This window comes from Rana temporaria, chromosome 4 (assembly GCF_905171775.1).
Source record: "Rana temporaria chromosome 4, aRanTem1.1, whole genome shotgun sequence".
NCBI lineage: Eukaryota > Metazoa > Chordata > Amphibia > Anura > Ranidae > Rana > Rana temporaria.
Window position 1 is genome coordinate 273,177,259 of NC_053492.1, and position 23,374 is coordinate 273,200,632.

Sequence of the window (23,374 nt, forward strand, 5' to 3'; positions counted from 1 at the left end):
TCCCTGATTTCCATTGTCCCAGATTTCCATAACTCCCTAACTGTCCCTGATTTCCATAGCTCCCTAACTGTCCCTGATTTCCATAGCTCCCTAACTGTCCCTGATTACCGTAGCTCCCTAACTGTCTCTGATTACCGTAGCTCCCTAACTGTCTCTGATTACCGTAGCTCCCTAACTGTCCCTGATTACCGTAGCTCCCTAACTGTCCCTGATTACCGTAGCTCCCTAACTGTCCCTGATTTCCATAGCTCCCTAACTGTCCCTGATTTCCATAGCTCCCTAACTGTCCCTGATTTCCATAGCTCCCTAACTGTCCCTGATTTCCATAGCTCCCTAACTGTCCCTGATTTCCATAGCTCCCTAACTGTCCCTGATTTCCATAGCTCCCTAACTGTCCCTGATTTCCATAGCTCCCTAACTGTCCCTGATTTCCACAGCTCCTAACTGTCCTAACTTTTGTTGTCAGATTTCCTTTAGATTTTACCAAACCATGTAGTGCAAGGGCCTGCCCAATTGCATACAAATTGAAACTCTTAGGCTGCATTCACACCTGAGCGTAGCGTTTTCGGTCGTTTTTTTCCGGCGTTTTGTCGCGCGTTTGCATACAGCGTTTTCCGACGTTTTTGAACTTTGTAGTTTTTTTATTTTGGCCAATAGGAAAAACTATTATCTCTTTCATCATTTTTTGCTGTTTTTAGATTTTTTTTTATCTTCTTCCTGGGTGAATATTCTTCTTCCGGGTCATCCTTGTGCTTCCTACTCCATTTGTTTGTATTGAGATCTGCAAAGATGAGTGATGATGAGATGGCGTGTTTTTTGGCAGCAGCCACTGTTGCGTCATATTTTCTATATAAAAAAAGAGAGAAGAGAAAGAAGAGGGCTCGCAGATACTGTATCCAGCCCGTAATTGCTGATCGAGAAGAGAGAGGCCAATTTTGGGTCATGTACAGTGACCTACGTGATCACGAGGATACATTTTTGGACTACACTAGGATGTCCATAAAAAGGTTAGTCAAAATTACTTGGATTCATGATGTTTGACATTGTTCCTTTCTTATGTCCACTAAAAACCCCACTTTTTTTTTTTAATAACAGCTTTGATGAGTTATTGGGTTTACTCAGTAGTCGGTTGCAGCGAATGGACACATATTTTCGTAACCGTATACCACCTGTGGAGCGACTAATCATCACACTGAGGTAATTTTTTTTATTTATTTTTTGTCTAATTTTTTTAATGACTCTTTTACATGTAGAACCCAATATTAAAGGGGAGTTCCACCCACAATTTCACTTTTTAAATATAAATACCCCAGTAATACACAAGCTTTAATGTATTCTAGTAAAGTTAGTCTGTAAACTAAGGTCAGTTTTGTTAGGTTGTTACAGCATTTAGATAGTTTATAATCTAGAAATAGACCGTGGCCATCTTAAGCGTGGGCATCATGAAGCCAGACTGTATGACTTCCTGGATTTCAGCTTTGCATATCTCGCACATGCTCAGTGCACAAGCAATGTAATAGGTTTCAGTCAGGTTTGCAAGGACTACTGGGAAACATGATGCCTATCCCAGAAACCCTTGCAAATAGCCTAGGCAAATAAGGAGGAGGAAGTAATGAAGGACTACAAAATAAAGGCATTTACAAGCAACAAATTAAATAAAAATTGTCCATTCTGAACACTATGAGATTAGAGCATGCAGCACAGACAAACATACAAAAATGGGTGGAACTCCACTTTAATATTTTTGTATATGCATCAAATAAACACCAAACACACGTTTTTAAAGCCAAACATAAACTTTTCTTTTTTTTTTAATATTTTTGAAATATAACTTTTTACGTTCTTTTGTTCGTTCTTCACATATACAACTCAACAATATAGAAAAAGAAATCGAGCTAACGTTGCTCATAGAACAAATTTTGTTTTTTAAAGCTGATGGAATGTTTGGGAGGAGTTCTCTCGCTCATCAGGTGACATCACCACATTCATAGCATGGCCAAAATGTGACCAGCTGGAGGTGGAGGGATTCTCATTATGCTGCCAATTAGAAGAAGGTGGTGGTGGTGTTGGCTGAGGAAGGTAACTAGAAGGTGGTGGTGTTGGAAGAGGAGGGTAATTAGAAGGTGGTGGTGTTGGCAGAGGAAGGTAAGTAGAAGGTGGTGGTGTTGGCAGAGGAAGGTAAGTAGAAGGTGGTGGTGTTGGCAGAGGAAGGTAAGTAGAAGGTGGTGGTGTTGGCCAAGGAAGGTGGGTGGCAATATGTGGTGATGACAACCGAGGAAGGGGTGGTGCTGGCGGGGGGGGGGGGGGGTTGCATAGGGACCATAGGGTGGTGGAGGTTCAGAGGATTTATATGTTGTGGTTGGTGGAATGAAAGTTGCGATGTAACGTATGGTACCTACCAACATGTCTGCCTGGAGTTCTGATGGTACCTTCTCCATCAGCCCCTCCAGACATCTCGCAGAAACCTGAACGTGCGACCTGTTGCTGGTCATTCTTTCAGACATAGAGGCCATGATGTCTAACATACGATTGAAATCGGGTTCTGGAGCCCTCATTCTTGTTGCTCTAGCAGGTACACAAGCACAAACTGGTGGCGTGGACTCCTCGTCTTACACAGGTGTGGCAGATCGTGATGGAGTCGACAATTGACTCTCCGGCTCTTGGCACGCTTGATCACCTGATGCTTGGCTTGCTTGCTGACTGTTAGTATCTGTGTCCAAATCGTTGTTTGGAGTACTTTCCTCCCAGCAGTTTTCAGTACTGAAAATAAAAATGAATTAATATAACTTACTTATTACATTTTGTTTAATGACATTAGTACAGATGATAGCTTGCCTCCCCAAAGCCAGCAATGGCCGAAGGAACTCCAATTCTCTAGCAAACATGTAATCTTTTGGGGCACATGCCGCCGATCCACTCCTAAATTCCCTTTGCAGTCTTAGATGTCGAGTGAAGGCGTCATGTATACTCTTCCACTTTTTTTTAAGCATTTTAACTGTCAACAAACACAAATAAAAATATATATATATTTATTTCTTTGTAGGTATCTATCAACCGGACAATCGTTCGCAAGTCTACACTATGCCTTTCGTGTTGGAAAATCGACTGCAAGTTACATCGTCCGTGACACCTGCTCTGCTATTTGGGAAGTGTTGAAGGATATTGTATTTAAGAAACCTACAGCAGAGGAATGGTCACAGATCTCCGAAGTTTTCTGGCAACGCTGCAACTTCCCCAATTGCGTTGGAGCGATCGATGGGAAACATATTCGGATCGTAAAGCCCATGGGTAGCGGAAGCCAGTATTTGAATTACAAAAAATATTTTTCTTTTGTTTTAATGGCTGTGGCTGATGCTAATTATTGCTTCCGTTACATTGATATTGGGTCATATGGCAGCAGCGCTGACTCTACTATATTTGGTAATTCATCTTTTGAACACATGCTGCGTACCAATAGTCTGGACCTTCCAGAAAACAGTCCACTCCCGGGCACAAATGGCCCTCCCCTACCCAGTGTTTTTGTGGGGGATGAGGCCTTTTCTCTGAGTGAGCATCTTCTACAGCCTTATTCAGGGCACAATCTAACTGAACAGGAGAGTGTGTTCAATTATCGGCTAACAAGAGCACGTGGAGTTGTCAAATGTGCTTTTGGCATTTTGGCAAACAAATGGCGGGTCCTACACACTCCCATTGTTCTAAATATGCAAAATGCAGTCTGTGCTGTTAAAGCTGCATGTGCCTTGCATAACTTCGTAAGGCAGCGGGATGGATTCGACTTTGAGGACCAAGTGCATGAGAACATTGAAAGAGCTCATTGGACTGGTGTACGTGAAAGCAGACAAGGTACACATGTCCGGGATCAATTTGCGTCATACTTTATGTCTCCAGCAGGACAGGTCCCATGGCAGCTTGATGCAATTGAATAATTTCACCTTTTCAGTTTTTTCTTAACAACCATATACTATGCTGTACTGAAGAATTTATAAAAATGATTGATGTATTGAGAAGTCTCATGTTTTTTGTTTTTATATATATATTTATCTTTGGGTACAATATTCACTAGGGGTCAGAGTGTGCCATTATGTATTAGTGACATGCTGACAATTCTATACTTATACTCTTATGCATTAGGTCAGCGGTCTCCAAACTTTACAAACAAAGGGCCACTTTATTGCCCTTCAGACTTTAGGAGGGCCGGATTGGGGTCAGCAAGGGAAGAAAAAGTCACAGGCCCGGCATCAGTGAGAACATATATGGCCTCAGGGTTGGTGGTCAATAGGAAGAGGAGTATTCCCCCTATTAGTAGGAGGAATAGTATCCCATCATTGGTATCAGTTGATAATATAGTGCCCCATTGTTGGTGTCAATGGGAGGAATAGTGCCTCATGTCAGTGGGAGGAATTGTGCCCCAAGGGCCGGATAAAGGCTAGCAAAGGGCCACATCTGGCCCTCGGGCCGCAGTTTGGAGACCTCTACATTAGGTGCTTACACAAGGAGGCAATAGATGTGCCATTCCAGTTCATCCTGGCCACATTCCTACACACATGCAATTTGTGTGTACACATATGTGACCATATTGAACTGCAATTGTCATTTTCACAGTAATCAATTTTTTTTATAGCACTTTTCGCTGTAAAAATGACAATGGTCCCAAAAATGTGTCAAAATTGTTTGATGTGTCCGCCATAATGTCGCAGTCACGAAAAAAATCGCTGATCGGCACCATTAGTAGTATAATTTTTTTTTTTTCTAGAAATGCCATAAAACTATCCCCTATTTTGTAAACGCAATAAATTTTGTGCAAACCAATTGTTAAACGATTATTGCGATTTTTTTAGAACCAAAAATATGTAGAAGAATACGTATCGGCCTAAACTGAGGAAAAAAAAAATGTTATCTTTTTTGGGGATATTTATTATAGCAAAAAGTAAAAAATATTGCATTTTTTTCCAAATTGTCACTAAAAACCGCAGAGATGATCAAATACCACCAACAGAAAGCTCTATTTGTGGGGAAAAAGGCCGCCAATTATGTTTGGGAGCCACATCGCATTACTGCGCAATTGTTAAAGCGACGCAGTGCCGAATGGCAAAAAGGGGCAAGGTCCTTAAAGCGGAGGTTCACCTTAATTGACAACTTTTCCTGTTTAAAACCAGCTGCCATAGTACGGTCTGTATCCGTTTTTTTTTTAAATCGGCCGCCTTACCTTTGAACTGTCACTCACTTTTCACCGCAGGAGTGGGCGTGGTTTTCAAAATCCCCCATCAGCGCTATGTCTCCTGGGAGTTAGTCCTGAGAATCCCAGGAGACGCGCTGTGTTCGAAATCCCACGATATCTCGCGGGTCACGTGACTAGTAACTTGTCTGCTAGTCACAGCGGGGAGTGTCCTTTTCAGGACGCTGCCGGCCGTTGTCCTAGCAACGGCGCAGTGTTGACGGCGCTGCTCGCCGTCAGACTGCGCGGGATAGAGCGGTGAATGCTGGGACAGCATTCACCGCATCCCGGAAGATAATACAGGAGGGCTTCAGAGTGCCTGCAGTTAAGATGGCAATGTCCATCAATTTTTATAAAATATTATTTTGGGGGAAATCGTCTTGGTAGCGGCTGCGAGTAGGAGACTGAGTACAATTTTCGTTGTACCATCAGCCTTACAAACGTCTTCCCGCGGAACTCCCGCTTTAACCTGCATATTGGTCTGGGTCTTAAGTGGTTGATGTACTAAATAACAATCATCCTATTATCTCCCTATGGTCATTTTGGTGGTTAGTTATGTTTGCAGGGGTTTACCTTTATCATCCTTCACACTGCCAGTTAGGTCTGCCCAGTTTGTGAAAACTTGGCTGGCAATCTGGTTCCATGCCCTCCTCTTGCTCGCTCGAAGTTTGTAGCATGGATCTCTGGAATCATGTTGTCACATGAAAAGATATAATACAATATTTACAAAAATGTAAGGGGTGTACTTACTTTTGACAGGACTTCTATAATCCTAAATACCACTTTCTGTTGAGACCTGAGGTAAACACACTGGAAACTGACAGTGATCACCAGATACAATGCCTTGACATCTCTTTCACACTGCCCACACACTGAGCTGGAGCAGGCAGCTGTTTGCTTTGGCTGCAAATGTTTTACCACATCACACAGTTACCTTTTTGTTTTTTTTCCTTTCTTTTTGGCAACTGTTTTTGAAGGGCACAGAGTGACACATCATTCATGTCACTGCACAGCAGCACTGTGCATTTCCGCCACTGTGTGGTGCCCCCCTGTATACTGCGATTAAAATGGAGCATGTCTGCATTTTATCGCAGCTCACTGCTCTGCACCCGCAGGCTGCGTTGCAGTGAGAACAGGGCACGTAGAAAAAAAAAAATGTATGTGCTGTAGCAGTGACTGGCGTTCTTCCAGTACGGAAAAATGGCAGTGACCAAACTAGTGTGAACAAGCCCTGAATGTAGACTACACTGCACATGTGCTAGTAGACTAAGGCCTCTTTCACACTTGTGCGACTTCAAAGTCGCATGATTTTGCTGCGATTTGCGCCCACGGTTTCAGGGAATGCCTGTGTAAGTGGCATCAAAATCGGACCAAAGTTGTGCAGGGACTACTTTGAAGTTGGAGTGACTTAAAGTCGTACTGATATGAATGGTTGTCATTGGAAACGACTTGTCATGCTACTTTGCTTTCCCAAATCATGGGACAAGTCGTACGAGTGTGAAAGGAGCCCACGAATCGTGGTAAAATTGCGCGACTTTGAAGTCGCAGTAGTGTGAAAAGGGACCTAAATGTAGTTATAGACCCTTTACTGTCAAGAAGAGGGTTGCCATCTTGTCCGCTGTTTGATATGCAGTTTCTATGGTGCTGCACTTGTGATCAGTTATGACATCAGCCATCTGATGGTTTGACAGTTTGGTTAGGAACACCAAGCAAAGGTGACAGTTATCGTTTACTACATGCCTTAAAAACAGGTAAAGTGACATTCCAGTCTAGAACTAAGCTTAAACCTGCTCCCACCCCCTTCTAACTCCTATTGTAACCACCCTTCTAATGCTTACCTATTTTCAGGGTGCTCTAGTCTGGCCACGTGATCAGATTCCAGCAGCCAGCTTCAGGACAGAAGAATGACAGCCGATGCCCCAGAGTAAGCCTATGGGGTGATGTCACCACCCAAGTATTCTGCCCATTATTGGCACTCTCTCCTGAAACGTGATCAGTTATGACACCAGACATTTGATGGTTTGACAGATTGGTTGAGAAAAACAAGCAAATGTGACAGTTTAGAAATCCCGACATTCCAAGAATGTAACTTTTCTTTAAACTGTTAAATCAATGGGGGTTATTTCCACTTCATAATTTACTTCTGTTCAGGCTCTGGGCTTCAGCAAAATGGCAGCCTCCGGCAAGAAGAAAAAGAAGCAAAGCTGGAGGCAATTTACAGCACACACTAATAGGGGGAACTTATATTAAAAATAAGTTCTTTAAGTGCACTGTGTACGGGCGCCAGACACAGTGCTTTATGGGGAAGCATGATGCCTATGCAATCATGTGATAGCATGTGAGATGACCCATTTGCAGGGTTTTTTGAGTGCTTGTGGCGCAAAGCAGTGTGCCGTAAGGCTTCCATTTTCCAGGCATTCCTCTTGCTGTGGGGTTTTCTATTCGCACATGGGCGGTGCTTTCCCCAAGGGTCACTTCCGGTTTATCTGTGTCAGAAGTGCCCCTGACCTGCGGCTCCATGGATGGAGAAGAAAAGCAAGTTACATTACTGTGTTATCTGAAACTACTGTCTGTCCCTTTACAGCAGCATCCTGTGATCGCAGTCATCGGGACTGAAGGTGGAGGGCACCCTGCTTCAACTCTGCCCTAGAATCAACCTTCAGCCAGAGCCATTCACCCGACATTGTGCTGTGTCAGAGCCAAAGTATGTGCCTGGCAGGAGAGGGAAGAGGAGGGGGGCCATGGGGGACTGGTTCCGATCGAGTGCTTCTTCTGTCACTACTGAATCCCTGGGGGGAGGACAGTGATATCTCTCTATCTCTATCTATCTATTTATCTGCATGTCTGTTTGTTTATTTATCTATCTGCATATCTATCTATCTACATGTCTGTTTATCTATCTGCATATCTATCTATCTATCTGTTTATCTATTTGCCTGTCTGTCTGTAGGCCCTATTGCGGGGGGGGGGGGTTGTTTGAGCCCCCCCAATAAAATGGAGCACCAGCCAACACTGTTATTAGCTAGTTTACACTTGCTTCAAAAAAAGGCTTCGGACAGGCTTTGTTAAAGCTCTCTGAACGCTAGTCAAAGCTCCTGTTAATAAAATGGTTAGCTTACAATCCTGTTTACACCTTGCTTTTGCTTTGCTTCAGAAATTATACCCCATGTGGGGCTTTAAAGTGTCTTCAAAGCCTCTGTAGAAGTCTATGGCAAAGCTCACTTGAAGCTGCATTGAAGCTCCACCAAAAACCTCATCAAAGCACCAAGCAAAAACAAGGCGTAAACAGGACTGTAAGCTAACCATTTTATTTAGTGACAAGAGCTTTGACTGGCGTTCAGAGAGTTTTAACAATGCATGTCCATGTTTTGACCATGTTTTGAAGCAAGTGTAAACTAGCCCTAAAGCAGAACTAAAACCTATTCTTTTCACTCAAGTAAGCTTAGCTTCTGTTTGATTTGCAACTGCCATAGTGCCGCACATGTGATCAGGTATGACACCGGGCATTTTATGTTTTTTGACAGTTTGGTTGTGAACACAAGCAAATGTGAAAGCATTCCTGGCAGGCTGAAATTTAACAGTTTATTTAAACCGTGAAATCGATGAGTTTACAATGCCTTGAAAAAGTATTCATACCCCCTTGAAATTTTCCACATTTTGTCATGTTACAACCAAAAACGTAAATGTATTTTATTGGGATTTTAAGTGATGGACCAACACAAAGTGGCACATAATTGTGAAGTGGAAGGAAAATAATAAATGGTTTTCAATTTTTTTACAAATAAATATGTGAAAAGTGTGGTGTGCATTTGTATTCAGCCCTCCTGAGTCAATACTTTGTAGAACAACCTTTCGCTGCAATTACAGCTGCAAGTCTTTTTGTCGCTACCAGCTTTGCACATCCAGAGAGTGACTTTTTTGCCCATTCTTCTATGCAAAGCTCACGCTCTGTCAGATTGGACGGAGAGCGTCTGTAAACAGCAATTTTCAGGTCTTGCCACAGATTCTCAATTGGACTTTGACTGGACCATTCTAACACATGAATATTCTTTGATCTATACCAGGGGTTTTCAAACTATGGCCCTCCAGCTGTTGGGAAACTACACATCCCATGAGGCATTGTAAGACTCTGACATTCACAGATATGACTAGGCATGATGGAAATTGTAGTTCCTGAACATCTGGAGGGCCGTAGTTTGAAGATCCCTGATCTAAACCATTCCATTGTCTCTCTGGCTGTATGTTGAGGGTCGTTGTCCTGCTGGAAAGTGAACCTTCACCCCATTATCAAGTCTTTTGCAGACGCTTAACAGGTTTTCTTCTGAGATTGCCCTGTATTTGGTTCCATCAATTCTGACCAGCTTCCCTATCCCTGCTGAAGAAAAGTATCCCCACAACATGATGCTGCCACCACCATGTTTCACGGTGGGGATTGTGTGTTCAGGGTGATGTGCAGTGTTAGTTTTCCACCACACATAGCATTTTACTTCAATTTTGGTCTGATCTGACCAGAGCACATTCTTCCACATGTTTGCTGTTTCCCCCACATGGCTTCTCACAAACTGCAAACAGGACTTCTTATGCCTTTCTTTCAACAATGGCTTTCTCCTTGCCACTGTTCCATAAAAGCCAGATTTGTGGTGTTCTGTGGACAGATTCTTCCACCTGAGCTGTGGGTCTCTGCAGCTCCTCCAGAGTTACCATGGGCCTCTTGGCTGCTTCTCTGATTAAACCTCTCCTTCCCTGGCCTGCCAATTTAGGTGGACGACCATATCTTTGTAGGTTTGCATACTTTTTCATTTTCAGATGATGGATTGAACAGTGCTCCGTGAGATGTTCAAAGCTTGGGATATTTTTTTATAACATAACCCTGCTTTAAACTTCTCCACAACCTTATCCCTGACCTGTCTGGTGTGTTCTTTGGCCTTCATGATGCTGTTTGTTCACTAAGGTTCTCTCACAAACTTCTAAGGGCTTTACAGAACAGTTGCAGTTATACCAAGATTAAATTACACACAGGTGGACTCTATTTACTAATTAGGTGACTTCTGAATGCAATTGGTTCCACCAGATTTTAAAGGGGGCTGAACGCCCACTTTTCAATTTTTTTGTAAAAAATTTGGAAAACCATTTATCATTTTCCTTCCACTTCACAATTTATGTACCACTTTGTCTCAATAAAATACATTTACGTTTTGGTTGTGTAGCGCCTGTGTACTTTATGGTACCGGTGCTAGTTAAATTTAAAGGTAGATCAGAGTGTAGTTAAACTCTGATCCAGATTGTTAAGTGCAAAACAGGGTCTCTGTCTCAGCTGGGCTGTGCTGTGGGCTATTCTGTTGCGCTGGGGTATTCTTCCAACCCCGGTGCTGCAGGTGGCAGCAGTGGAGTCAAGGTTTGGGTGCTCTTTCCCAGCAGCCAATTAGGAGGGTTTGTCCTCGCTGTGCATGCTGGGGAGATGTATTTATGAGGCAGACGCCATTGGTTCTGGGTCTTCTTCTTCGAGTGTGGCACCCACCTTTAGGGTGACCACATCACGGCGCCCCGGCGATATGGCCTAACCTGGCTGGGGCGTGCGTGCCACGCGATGTTCCTGGGACCATGTTGGCCCGGCTGGGTAATAAAGAGCACAGCAAAGAACACCTGTTGCGGACATTCCTTTACTTCTACCAAATGCAATACGCATCATTCACCCCTAGGAATTCGGGGGAGCCATGAGGTAAATGTGCCTCCCCCTCCCTACGGTGCCACATTTGGCACCTTTCAAAAGCAATATTTTGTACTTTTTGCTATGATAAATATCCCCAATTTTTAAAAAAAAAAAATATATATTTTTTTCTCAGTTTAGGCCAATACGTTATTCTTCTACATATTTTCGGTAAAAAAAAACGCAATAATCGTAAATCGATTGTTTTGCACACAGTTTATAGTGTCTACAAAATACGAGGTAGTTTTATGGCATTTTTATTATTCATTTTGTTTTACTTGTTATGGCGGTGATCTGCGATTATTTTTTATTTTTTTGTGACTGCGACATTATGGCGGACATATCGGATACTTTTGACACTATTTTGGGTCCATTCACATTTATACAGTGATCAGTGCTATAAAAATGCACTGATTACTGTATAAATGTGACTGGCAGTGTAGGGGTTAACCACTAGGGGGTTAAGTGTGTCCTAGGGAGTGATTCTAACTGTTAGGGGGCGTGGCTTACTGTGACACGTCACTGATTGCTGCTTCCAATGAGAGGAAGCAGATGATCAGTGACATGTCACCAGGCAGAACAGGGAGATGCCTTATTTACAAAGGCGCCCCCTGTTCTGCCGTTCCATGACCCGATCGGAGGACATCGAGTCCCCAGGCATGATCACGGAGACCGCGGTGAGTGCGCGCACACCCTCTAGGGGGCAGGATTCAAAGCAACGTATGTATACACATTGCTTTGCCTGCCCTTGCCATTCTGCCGACGTGAGGCAGTCGGCAAGCCGTTATTGACAATTGCGCGGTTGTGCGATGCTGTACCCAAATAACATTTGCGTCCTTTTTTTCCCACACAAATAGAGCTTTCTTTTGGTGGTATATGATCACCTCTGCGTTTTTTTATTTTATTTTTTGTTTGTTTGTTTTTTGCACTACAAACACACCCTTTTTTTAAAGCGAATTAGAGCCTGAGGCTCAAATCATGTGCATAAAAAAAAACATTGAAATCCACGCGTCTGGCACCCTGCATGTAGATTAGGGGCCAGGCACATGGATTAGGGGGGCAGCGCCCCTAATGGAGTGGCCGACACTGCCTGGAATTCATCATTAAAGCAGTGGTAAAATCTCTTATTCAATGTAAAATAATGGGCCCCTCTGCAGGTTTGAGTCATAATGTACTAGTATGCACTGCATACTAGTACATTATGGCAGGTTTGAGTACAAATTGAGCCCTCCAGCGCTGCACTGTCATGGCTCCCCGGTCTTCCTTCTGAGTTTGGAATCTTCGGCCGCTTGAAAGGACAGGCAGCAATGATGTCACTCCCACGCATGTGTATGGGAGTCACAGCGCAGAGTGTGCCATTAATGTGGTCTGAACTGCACATGTGCGGCTCAGGTCACATTACCCACTGACAGACAGGGGGGACATTTTCTGTTATAAAAGCCCTGCATGTCAGTGAATTTTGCATTTTTCAAGATTTCTACCACTTTAATAATATTTATTAATTATTAAAATTTCTAACTTAAGCTTTCTTTTGGGAAACAGGTACATCAGTGGGTTTGGCTCTGCTGCAAGCGGAATTATACTCATCTAGGCTCCAGCAATGCAATGTCCAAGCGCATCTTTGTCATTGCTGACATCTAGGGCCAGATCCACAAACGAATTACGCCGGCGTATCTATTGATACGCCGCATAATTTCAAATTTCCCGCGTCGTCTCTTTGTTTTGTATCCACAAAACAAGATACGACTGAATGAGGGATCGATCCGACAGGCGTACGTCTTAGTACGCCGTTGGATCGTAGGTGCATATTTACGCTGGCCGCTAGGTGGCGTTTCTGTTGAATTCCGCGTCGAGTATGCAAATTAGCTAGATACGGCGATCCACGAACGTACGACCGGCCGGCGCATTTTTTTACGTTGTTTGCGTTCGGCTTTTTCCGGCATATAGTTACCCCTGCTATATGAGGCGTATCCTATGTTAAGTATGGCCGTCGTTCCCGCGTCGGATTTTGAAAATGTTACATTGTTTGCGTAAGTCGTTTGCGAATAGGGCTTTGCGTAGAATGACCTCACCGTCGTAAACATTGGCTTGTTCCGGTTTAATTTCGAGCATGCGCACTGGGATACCCCCACGGACGGCGCATGCGCAGTTGAAAAAAAACGTAATTTACGTCGGGTCAAGACGTATTTACATAAAACACACCCCCATCACATCCATTTGAATTGCGCGCCCTTACGCCGCCAAAGTTACACTACGCCGTCGTAACTTACGGCGCGCATTCTTTGAGGATACAAAAAAAATGTAAGTTACGGCGGCGTAGTGTAACAGAGATACGCTACGCCCGACGGAAACATGCGCCAGGGTACGTGGATCTGGCCCCTAGAACCCAGATTATTCTTCCTGGTTCAGAATGTTCATTCATCTTGACTGGCTGACCCAGGATGTCGTAACTCCCATGCATGCACACTAGTTTATCCTGGCATCGGGATTTTACATTGAGCTGCCCATGCACAGCTGAGTGTTCACACAAAAGAAGAAAGGGAACAGGAAGGTAAAATATCTTTACTGCAGAAGACATATAGTAAAAAAACAGTTTTAGTTCCCCTTTAAAGCAATACTTTCTCCAACGGGCTGATGTCAGCACCAGCATCTTCTAGACCAGTTTCTCCTGGGTGCCGGTCTTCAGCCATCTTGATTGGTGTAAACTGAGTCTATAATTTAACAACTTGAAGACCAGGCCAATTTTTTTGCTAGAAAATTACTTAGAAACCCCAAACATTATATATTGTTTTCTTTTAGCAGAGACCCTAGAGAATAAAATGGCGACCATTGCAATATTTTATGTCACACAGTATTTGTCAGTCTTTAAAATGCAAAAATACAATTTAATGAATGAAAAAATAAATAAATATTACCCAAAGTTTGCATAATGTGAAAGACTGAGTAAATAGATACCTAACATGTCATGCTTTAAAATTGTGCATGCCCGTTGAATGGTGATAAGCTTTGGTACTTATAAATCTACATAGGCAACGCTTTAAACACCTTTACAGGTTACCTTTTTAGAGTTACAGAGTAGGTCTAGTGCTAGAATTATTGCTCTTGCTCTAACGCTCGCAGCGATACCTCACATATGTCAAAACAGAAAAAAGGAAAAATACCGTTCTCCCTAATGGTGACTAAACACAATAAAAAAATTCCAATGATGTATATATAATAATGAAAATGTATCTGGCCTACCAGCAAGTGCAATAATAGAAATATGAAGCAGCAGGTAAAAAATGTGTGACAACACAAATGGTTAGACAAAAGGAAATCCGAAAACTGCGCTATAAACCAACATGTGAAAAAAGAAACCGTGGAAAGTATCTTGAATGAAAAAATATGTAACGATATGAATACCACACTACGTTCGTAAGTGGGAATATAGAACATATAGGCCCGGATTCACATACATTGGCGCATATTTATGCCGGCGTAGCGTATCTTTTTTAGGCTACGCCGGTGTATCGCAGAGCGCCTAGCACAGTATTCACAAAGCACTCGCCCCCAAATCTACGCTGGGTTTCCTCGGCGTAAGCCAGCGTAGGTGGAAGTGGGCGTGAGCCATGCTAATGAGGCGTGACCCCATGTAAATGATGGACTGAGTGTCATAAAGATACGAATAAGGTACGGCGCATGCGCCGTCCTGTGGCCGCATCCCAGTGCGCATGCTCAGAATCATGTTGAAACAACTGCCTAAGATACGTCGAATCACTGCCTATGACGTGAACGTAACCTACGCCCAGCCCTATTCACGTACTACTATGTAAACAACGTAAAATACGACAGCTGTTCCCTGGTCCATACCTTTTGCATGAGTTGCGCCTCATAGATGGGGAATAACTATACGCCGGACGTAAGCCTTACGCAAACCGCATATATTATGCGCCGGGCGCAACTACGTTTGTGAATCGACGTATCTCCCTCATTTGCATATTTGCAATGAGGCGGCCAGCGTAAATATGCGCCCATGATACGCCGGCGTAGGAAAGTTACGTCGGTCGGATGAAGCCTATTTTCAGGCGTATCTAGTACTGTGGGCACGGCGCACAGATACGACAGGGCAAAGTTGCACTTAAGCGGCGTATATCGAGATACGTCGGCGTAAGTGCTTTGTGAATCCGGGCCATAATATATAACATAAAGAGTCCAGTTGCCGACAATAGAAATGGCAGCAAAAAGTCCTAATAGGTATCAGACAAAAATTAGTCCATAGTGGTGGAAACGTGAAAGGAAGCCAGTGAAGACACCAATATCAAACGTGCACCTACACCAGATATACAAGCCTGCTTACCAGAACACAGGCTATGCAAGCCTGGAAATCAACCACACTCTCGGCTGGTATTGGTCGTACGACAGGGAGATGGACACTGGTAATCCGAACAGATGCAGACCGGTCACCTCGATCTCCGCGGTTGGAAGGTGGATGGAAGTAATCCGAGCGAGTGGAAACGATCACCTCAATCGCGACAGATGTCTCGTACAGTACCAAAGAAGTATACAAAATATTCAGACATGGATGTCTGTTTCGGGCTTACATGCTACCGCCCTTCTTCAGATCAAGTCTGAACATATCCATACCAGCCGAGAGTGTGGTTGATTTCCAGGCTTGCATAGCCTGTGTTCTGGTAAGCAGGCTTGTATATCTGGTGTAGGTGCACGTTTGATATTGGTGTCATCACTGGCTTCCTTTCATGTTTCCACCACTATGGACTAATTTTTGTCTGATACCTATTAGGACTTTTTGCTGTCATTTCTATTGTTGGCAACTGGACTCTTTATGTTATATATTATATGTTCTATATTCCCACTTATGCACTTAGTGTGGTATTCATATCGTTACATATTTTTTCATTCAAGATACTTTCCACAGTTTATTATTTCACATGTTGGTTTATAGCGCAGTTTTCGTATTTCCTTTTGTCTAACCTCACATATGTTGTTTTAACGCCGTTTACATATGCTTGCGCAACGTGTGTGTGCGTTCGTTTCTGGGTACGAGCACGGAGGAATGGGGTGCTTTGAAAAAAAATAATCTTCTTTTTTTTACACTGTCCCTTTATTTTATTTTTATGTAAACATCCCTTGTTATAGAAATAAGGATGACAGGTCCTCTTTATTGAGAGAACTGGGATCAAAAAGACCCCAAATCTCTCATTTACCTTTTAGAAGAAAAAAAAATATTTACTTTTGCCCTGGAACCAGAAGTTACGTTAGACGTCACTCCGGTCCTCCAAGGGCATAGAGAGGAGTGGTGGCCATCTTGGCCTCACTCTTCTCCATACCCAGCTACTGACAGCATCAGATGACTCGCAGGCTTAACTGATCTGTTAAGTAAGACCGGGAAGTGGCGGGAGGGGAGATCACCCCCCCTCCAGCAGTTTCCTAAAGTGATCGTGTGGCGATTGCACTCACAGAACCACTTTTATCGGAAAGAGTATCAGCCATAGTAATAAAAAATACTGCAGTTATGACAGCTAGAATGGCCCTCCCACACCTATTCTGAATGCTTCTGAACAAGCCCTGTACTGTCTACATTCGAGACTGTGAACCTTAGGATGAGCATCTGTGTCTTCATAGACATGAATGACCTGCCTGCACACAGCACCTTCTAGCTAGGGACACATAAACAAATGTCCTGTTTACAGTGTACATGCCCTTAGCACCAGTGACAATGAGGCCCAACTAAACAAACTAATAGGTAGATTCAGGTACATTGGATTAAAGTTACGGCGGCGTAGCTTAGCGTGTTTAGGCTACGCCGCCGTAAATTAGCTAGGCTAGTAATGATTCTCAATATACTTGCCTGCTAATATACGGCGGCGTAGCCTAAAGCGGGCGGGCGTAAGGGCGCCGAATTCAAATGTGTTGGAGGGGGGCGTGTTTGATGGTAATGAGGCTTGACCTCACGTTTTTTACATTTTTTTTTAACTGCGCATGCGCCGGGCGCCTACATTTCCCATTGTGCATTGTGGCTACGTACGCCGCACGGGCCTATTGATTTTGACGTGGACGTAAACGACGTAAATCCCGATTCGCGGACGACTTACGCAAACGACGTAAAAAATTTGAATCTCGCGGCGGGAACGGCGCCCATACTTTAACATTGTTATTCCACCTAATAGGTGGAATAACTTTAGGCCTACTAATGCCTTACGGAAACGGCGTAAATCGACTGCGGCGGCCGGGCGTACGTTCGTGAATCGGCGTATCCCCTCATTTACATATTCTACGCCGACCGCAATGGAAGCGCCACCTAGCGGCCATCCAAAATATTGCAATCTAAGATAGGACGGCGCAAGCCATCGTATCTTAGATATGTTTAAGCGTATCTCTGTTTGAGCATACGCTTAAACATAGGTCGGCGTAGATTCTGAGTTAGGTCGGCTTATCTACTGATAAGCCGGCCTAACTCTACCTGAATCTACCTAATAATATAGAAACTGATTGGTTGCCATGTACAGCTGCTCCAGATTGTTTGCTCCAGTTTTAGTAAATTCCTCTCATGGTCATATACTGTGAAATTCCATACTATCCAGCACTAAAAGATGCACAGATCATTAAAGCTTAGCTTCACCCAAAAGGAGAAGTTCCGCTTTAAGGCCTCCTTCCCCTCCTCATTAACAAATGGCACTCTTTTTGGGAGGGAAGAGGGTACCTAGTTTTGACAAGTACTCGCTCTCACTTCCCCTCTCCCTTCCTGCAGTCTTCTGGGACATGTTACAGGTCCCAGAAGACTGCAAGACCATTCACAATGCGCAGTGTGGCTTATGAAGTGAAGTCTCAAGCTGTCACAGCCAAGTGCCCACAGATAAGATGCCGCCGCTGGGGGCTGAGGATCAGAGGAACAAAGAGCTCAGGTGAGCACATTGCTGGATTGTGGGTCAGGAAAGTATCTGTTTATTAACAGTCAGCAGCTACAGTTTTTCATTTTTAGATTTTTGACTGGAGTTCCTCTTTAAATCCATAATTATAAAGGATAAATCTTTAAAAGACATCTTGCATTTGCTCCCAATTCTGGTCTTCAGACAACCACTTAACCTCACACATAAACTAATCAGCAAGGAACGTCATAGTCGCTGGCAATGGAACTAGGCCTTTAAAAAAATAATCGGCTCCAAACTGTGCACTTTTTTTTTTATGATGTTACACATGTAACAGTTCTACTGCTGCACTTCCAGGATGAAGATGTACTTCATAAGCCTCGTACACACGACCGGTTTTCCTGTGGGGAAAACTGGCATGAGAGCTTTTGGCCGGGAATCCCGGACGTGTGTATGCTCCATCGCAGTTTTCCCGACAGGAAAACTGCCGAAAAAGAAAGAGAACTTGCTCTCTTTTTTTCCCACCGGGATTCCTGGCGGTTTTTAACCCGGCAGTATTCCTATGGGAAACATTGCGATGGAGCATACACACGGCCGGGATTCCCGACCAAAGCTCTCACGGCAGTTTTCCTGTCGGGAAACCTGGTCGTGTGTAGGGGGAAAAAGTTACTGAGCAGGTTCTCGGCAGACTTTTTACTTTCGGGAATCCCGTACCTGTGTACGAGGCTATACAATGTAATAAATGTTGCCAGGTAAGGTGCCCAGAAAGTCCCCATGTTGCCATATATGCCATATATTTTACAGAATCACAGCTGGCTGCAAATTGGAAATGGAAATAACAACAATAATAAATCACAAAATGGTTTGTATAGCAGATAAACAAAATATAAATTTTTCCCCCTCACCTTCCAGGACAGCTACTTGAGAGATGATTGGCTCCGCCCTCTACAGGAAACACAAATCAGATACAATTTAAAAGGCCCCTCCCTTTCATCTGACCTTCAGTTGTTATGTGTTTCCAGACGCTCCAGGAGCACCGACGCGTTTTTTGTTTTTCCTTAGGTCTGGTAACTGTGGTTGGCGGACCCCCCTTTTTTGGTAGCATCCAGTACTGGTTGTGGCTGAGTCCTGGATGCATTCAGTCCCCGTTTCTGGCCAGAAGTGTTCCCCGTTGTTGAAGGTTCCTTGCCTCACCTGCAGGGTAAAATGGCAACTTCCTTCATGTTCTCCCTATCTGCTGGTGGAAACCTTGTCTTCCTCGGCTTCACCGAGGTGTACCAAGATGGCGTCGGAGGACTTCCGGTGTTGCGGCAAAATGGCGCGGAAACCAGAAGTCACGTGATTCATCTTCTGGCGCCGTGTTCAATGGCGCAGTACACTGAAGAAATGCTTCCTGGGACAGCAGCCTTTTCTCTTCGGCCGTTCACCACTCACCAATGGAACTTGAAGATAGGCCTGAGGAGGGATCACCCGCCAGCGGCAGCCTGCGGTTCCCATACTGCCTCCAAGGTAAGCCCTTGTCTGTGTTTGTGCAGCAGGGGTACTTTTTTTGGGTATGGGCCTGCCTTTTTCTTATGGCTTGTTTCTGTTCTTTTTCTAGGATAGACAGATGAAAAAGAAATGCGGAAACTGTAGAGCCAGGCTGCCTGATGGATATAAAAAACTTTTTTGTGAAGATTGTTTTCCATCTACGGCTAGTTTAGAGACTTCCTCTTTTAAAGAGCTATTGTCTTCTATGAAGGAAGTAGTAGCCTCCTTCCAGTCTTTCAGTGACAGGGCAGTGGGTCTGGGACCTTCTTCCTCTGGGCCCGGGACCCTAGAACTGTCAGTTAGACCCTCTCCTCGGTCCAAGATCAGTGATTCTCACCATGACTCAGATCCAGTAGAAGGGGAGAACCCAAGCTCCTCATCTGATGGGGATTCTACATCAGTGGGGGAGGCAGGTAACCCTAAGTTTCTTTTTCCAGCTGAGGAAATTGATGAGCTTTTGAAATCAATTTATGCCTCTGAGCAGATTTAGAAATGCCGCAGCAAATCCAATCTGTGCAGGATAAAATGTATAGGGGGCTTCAGGGGCGGAAGTCAAGGACTTTTACGGTCCACCAGTCTCTTAAGGATATTATTCTGTCAAAATGGAAAAATCCGTAAAGGGGTATGTTCCAATCTAAAGGGCACAAAAGAAGAAGAACTTTCTTCAAATGTCCTAAACTAGATGCCCCTATGTCTCAGGTTTCTAAAAAGTCAGACCTGTCCTTTGAGGATCCAGGGGTCCTGAAGAAGCGTATGGATACGAAGGCCGAGTCTTTGCTACGTAAGGCCTGGGATGCTTCAGCTTTATCTTTTGGTCCAGCTGTAGCACACACCTGTGTGGCTAGGAATCTAGATGTATGGGTTCAGCATCTGGGCGAGCTCCTTTCGTCTGACACCCCCAAAGAGGAGATTAGGGAGTCCCTCCCACTCATTGCTAAAGCAGCAGCCTTCTTGGCTGATGCGGCTGCAGCTTCTGTGAAAGCTTCAGCAAGGTCTTCTGCTCTCATTAATTCAGCCAGACGAGCAATCTGGCTTAAGGCTTAGGAGGGGGACCTGGTCTCCAAGAACAAGCTCTGCAGCATTCCCTTTGAAGGCAAGCTCTTATTTGGTTCCTCCTTGGAGGAGGTCCTAGCTTGCTCCTCTGAGAAGAGTAAAAGTCTTCCTTCTTCTCAAAAGAATAAGCCACAGAATAAGAAGACTTTTCGTGGTTTCCAAAACAAAGCTAATTTTGGAACCAACAGACAACAGTTGAAGAAAAAGTGGTCTTTTAACAAAGATAAGCAGAAGAAGGGAATTCTCTTTACTGCTTCAGCCCCTTCCAAAACTCCCCAGTGACGCCAGAGTAGGGGGATGGTTGTCTCACTTCGTCAAGGAATGGAAAAAGATTTTCAACAATTCCTTTAGCCTTCAAACATTGGAAAGGGGTTACAGGTTGGAATTAAAAAAATCTTCCACCCCAGAGATTTTTTTCTTACTCATCTGCCGAGAAACCAAGAGAGACGGCAAGCCATGTTGAATCTAGTCTCCATGTGGGAAACAGAAGCGGTAATTTCCCCTGTCCCGAAAAATCAAAAATTCTGCAGATTTTATTCCCATGTCTTTCTGGTTCAGAAAGCCTCCGGCGGCTTTCCGGATGGTCATCAATTTGAGCGTCCTGAACAAGTATATTCTCGACAGACGTTTCCGGATAGAAAACATTATTATCTATTATGGCCAGATGTATTCATGGTTACCCTGGATCTTCAGGACGCTTATCTTCATGTTCCAATCTGCCAGAACCGCCGAACGTTCCTCAGATTTGCGATTCTCATGGACAACGGGATGAGTCATTGGCCATTCAATGCCCTCCCTTTCGGTCTCTTTGGCAGCGGCCAACATTTTTACAAAGATCATGGCTGAAGTCATGGCCTTTTTTTCGGATTCAAAGTGTATCAATCGTCCCATATCTGCATGATTTTCTGATCTTTGCCCGAGACAAAGAATCCCTTATCCGAGATCTGCAGTTGGTTCTGCGGACCTTTCAAGATCTAGGGTGGAAAGTCAACCAACGGAAGTCTTGTCTGGTACCCTCCCAGAACATACTTTTTCTGGGTTATCTAATAGACTCTGTTGCTCATAAATTTTTTCTTCCCGAAGAGAAAGTTTTGAAACTTCTTCACGCAGTGCAGGCCTCATGCAGTTATTAGGTTTAATGACAGCAGCTATCCCAGGAGTTCCCTGGGCCCAATTGCACTCCAGACCCCTTCAGGCGTTTCTCTTACATCATTGGGATCGCAGAAAGGATTCTCTGGATCAACTAGTTCAACTTCCAAGGGAGGATTCTCTCAATCTCTCCTAGTGGGAGCAGCGAGAACACCTGCAGGGAGGGAAGAACTGGGCGCAACATGCTCCAGTGAAGGTTACCACAGACGACAGTCTTTGGGGCTGGGGTGCATATTCTCAGGGCTGGCAGGCCCAAGGAGTGGTCGCTGGAGGAGGCATACCGCTCCTCGAATTTCAGGGAACTACTAGCTGCAGGGAAAGCTCTTGGCTCTGCAGGAGAAGCTCAGTTCAAAAGACCTGTTAGTGTTTTCAGACAATGCCACGACAGTGGCATACCTGAACAAGCAAGGGGGCACTCGTTCGGAGTCACTCCTAATGTTATCACAGCAGATTCTTTCCCTAGCGGAAATCAATGTCACCTCGATCAGGGCAGTCCACATCAGAGGTTCGGGGAACACACTGGCGGACTATCTGAGCAGGGTAAGCGTAAGTTCCAGCTGTTAAGAGTTGCATCAAAGCACGTTCCAGGAGATTGTGCTAAGATGGGGTCTTCCTGCAGTGGATCTTTTTGCCTCCAGTCTCTACAGGAAACTGCTGGCTTTTACTCACTGGAGAGAGAGACAGAGTCCTTAGGGACGGATGCTCTCTCCTTCCCGTGGGATTTCGCTCTGGCCTACACCTTCCCTCCTTTTCCCCTCTTGCCTCTGGTAGTTCGGAAAATTATTCAGGATCGGGCAGAAGTGGTCCTGATAGCCCCCTGGTGGCCCAGGAGGAGTTGGTTCTCCTCTCTGAAGATACTCTCTGTGGATCTTCCCTGACCCCTGCCAGAGTGGAAAGATCTACTCCATCAGGGACCAGTATTGCATCCAAACCCTCAGACCTTCCATTTGATGGCCTGGAGGCTGAGCGGCGCATCTTACAGTTGAAAGGGTGTTCAGAGACAGTTATTCAAACTATCCTAGACAGCCGTAAGTTGGTAACTAGAAGAATCTATGGGAAAGTTTGGAAAACTTTTAATTCCTGGCAAAGAAAATCTGGTTTAGATTCTTTTTCTACTCCCTGTGTTCAAGATTTTTTACACAAGGAAGTGGAGAAAGGTCTTTCTGTAAGCACCCTTAGGGTTCAGGTTGCGGCCCTGTCTGTATTTTTAGACAAGAGGCTAGCTGAGGATCCTTTTAGTCAGGAGGTTCCTTTTCAGCTTGATCTAGACATGCTCCCAGGATCGTCAAACATGTACCTCCTTGGGATCTGTCATTGGTGCTTCAAGGGGTTGTAAAGGTAAAACAAAATATTCCTAAATAGCTTCCTTTACCTTAATGCAGTCCTCCTTCACTTACCTCATCCTTCAATTTAGCTTTTAAATGTCCTTATTTCTTCTGAGAAATCCTCACTTCCTGTTCTTCAGCCTGTAACTCCACACAGTAATGTGAGGCTTTCTCCCTGGTGTGGAGTGTCGTGCTCGCCCCCTCCCTTGGACTACAGGAGAGTCAGGATGCCCACTAACACACAGGTCCTTTCTCTATCTGCAACATAGAGAGCGTCCTGACTCTCCTGTATTCCAGGGAAGGGCTCCAGCACGACACTCCACACCAGGGAGAAAGCCTTGCATTACTGTGTGGAGTTACAGACAGAAGAACAGGAAGTAAGGAATTCTCAGAAGAAATAAGGACATTTAAAAGCAAAATCGAAGGATGAGGTAAGTGAAGGAGAACTGCACTAAGGTAAAGGAAGCTATTTAGGAAAAAACATTTTACCTTTTACAGCCCCTTTAATGCTCTAACAAGGGCTCCGTTT

At 44.3% G+C, this 23,374-nt stretch overlaps 1 protein-coding gene across 1 annotated transcript; it reads left to right on the forward strand.

Moving 5' to 3' along the window:
- The first annotated feature begins 653 nt into the window (after positions 1-653).
- LOC120937250 (protein ALP1-like) lies at positions 654-4,004 on the forward strand. Its single transcript, XM_040350305.1, has 3 exons — positions 654-1,007; positions 1,096-1,197; positions 3,044-4,004. Exons 1-3 carry the CDS (start codon positions 790-792, stop codon positions 3,924-3,926), a joined length of 1,203 nt encoding a protein of 400 aa, XP_040206239.1. The 5' UTR covers positions 654-789; the 3' UTR covers positions 3,927-4,004.
- The last annotated feature ends 19,370 nt before the right edge of the window (positions 4,005-23,374 follow it).

Bases quoted from the DNA above. Each gene is read 5' to 3' on its own strand.
- LOC120937250 (XM_040350305.1), top strand. From the start codon at position 790: ATGAGTGATGATGAGATGGCGTGTTTTTTGGCAGCAGCCACTGTTGCG. The intron at 1,008-1,095 runs GTTAGTCAAAAT...TTTTAATAACAG, and splicing joins ACTAGGATGTCCATAAAAAG to CTTTGATGAGTTATTGGGTT. The intron at 1,198-3,043 runs GTAATTTTTTTT...ATTTCTTTGTAG, and splicing joins CGACTAATCATCACACTGAG to GTATCTATCAACCGGACAAT.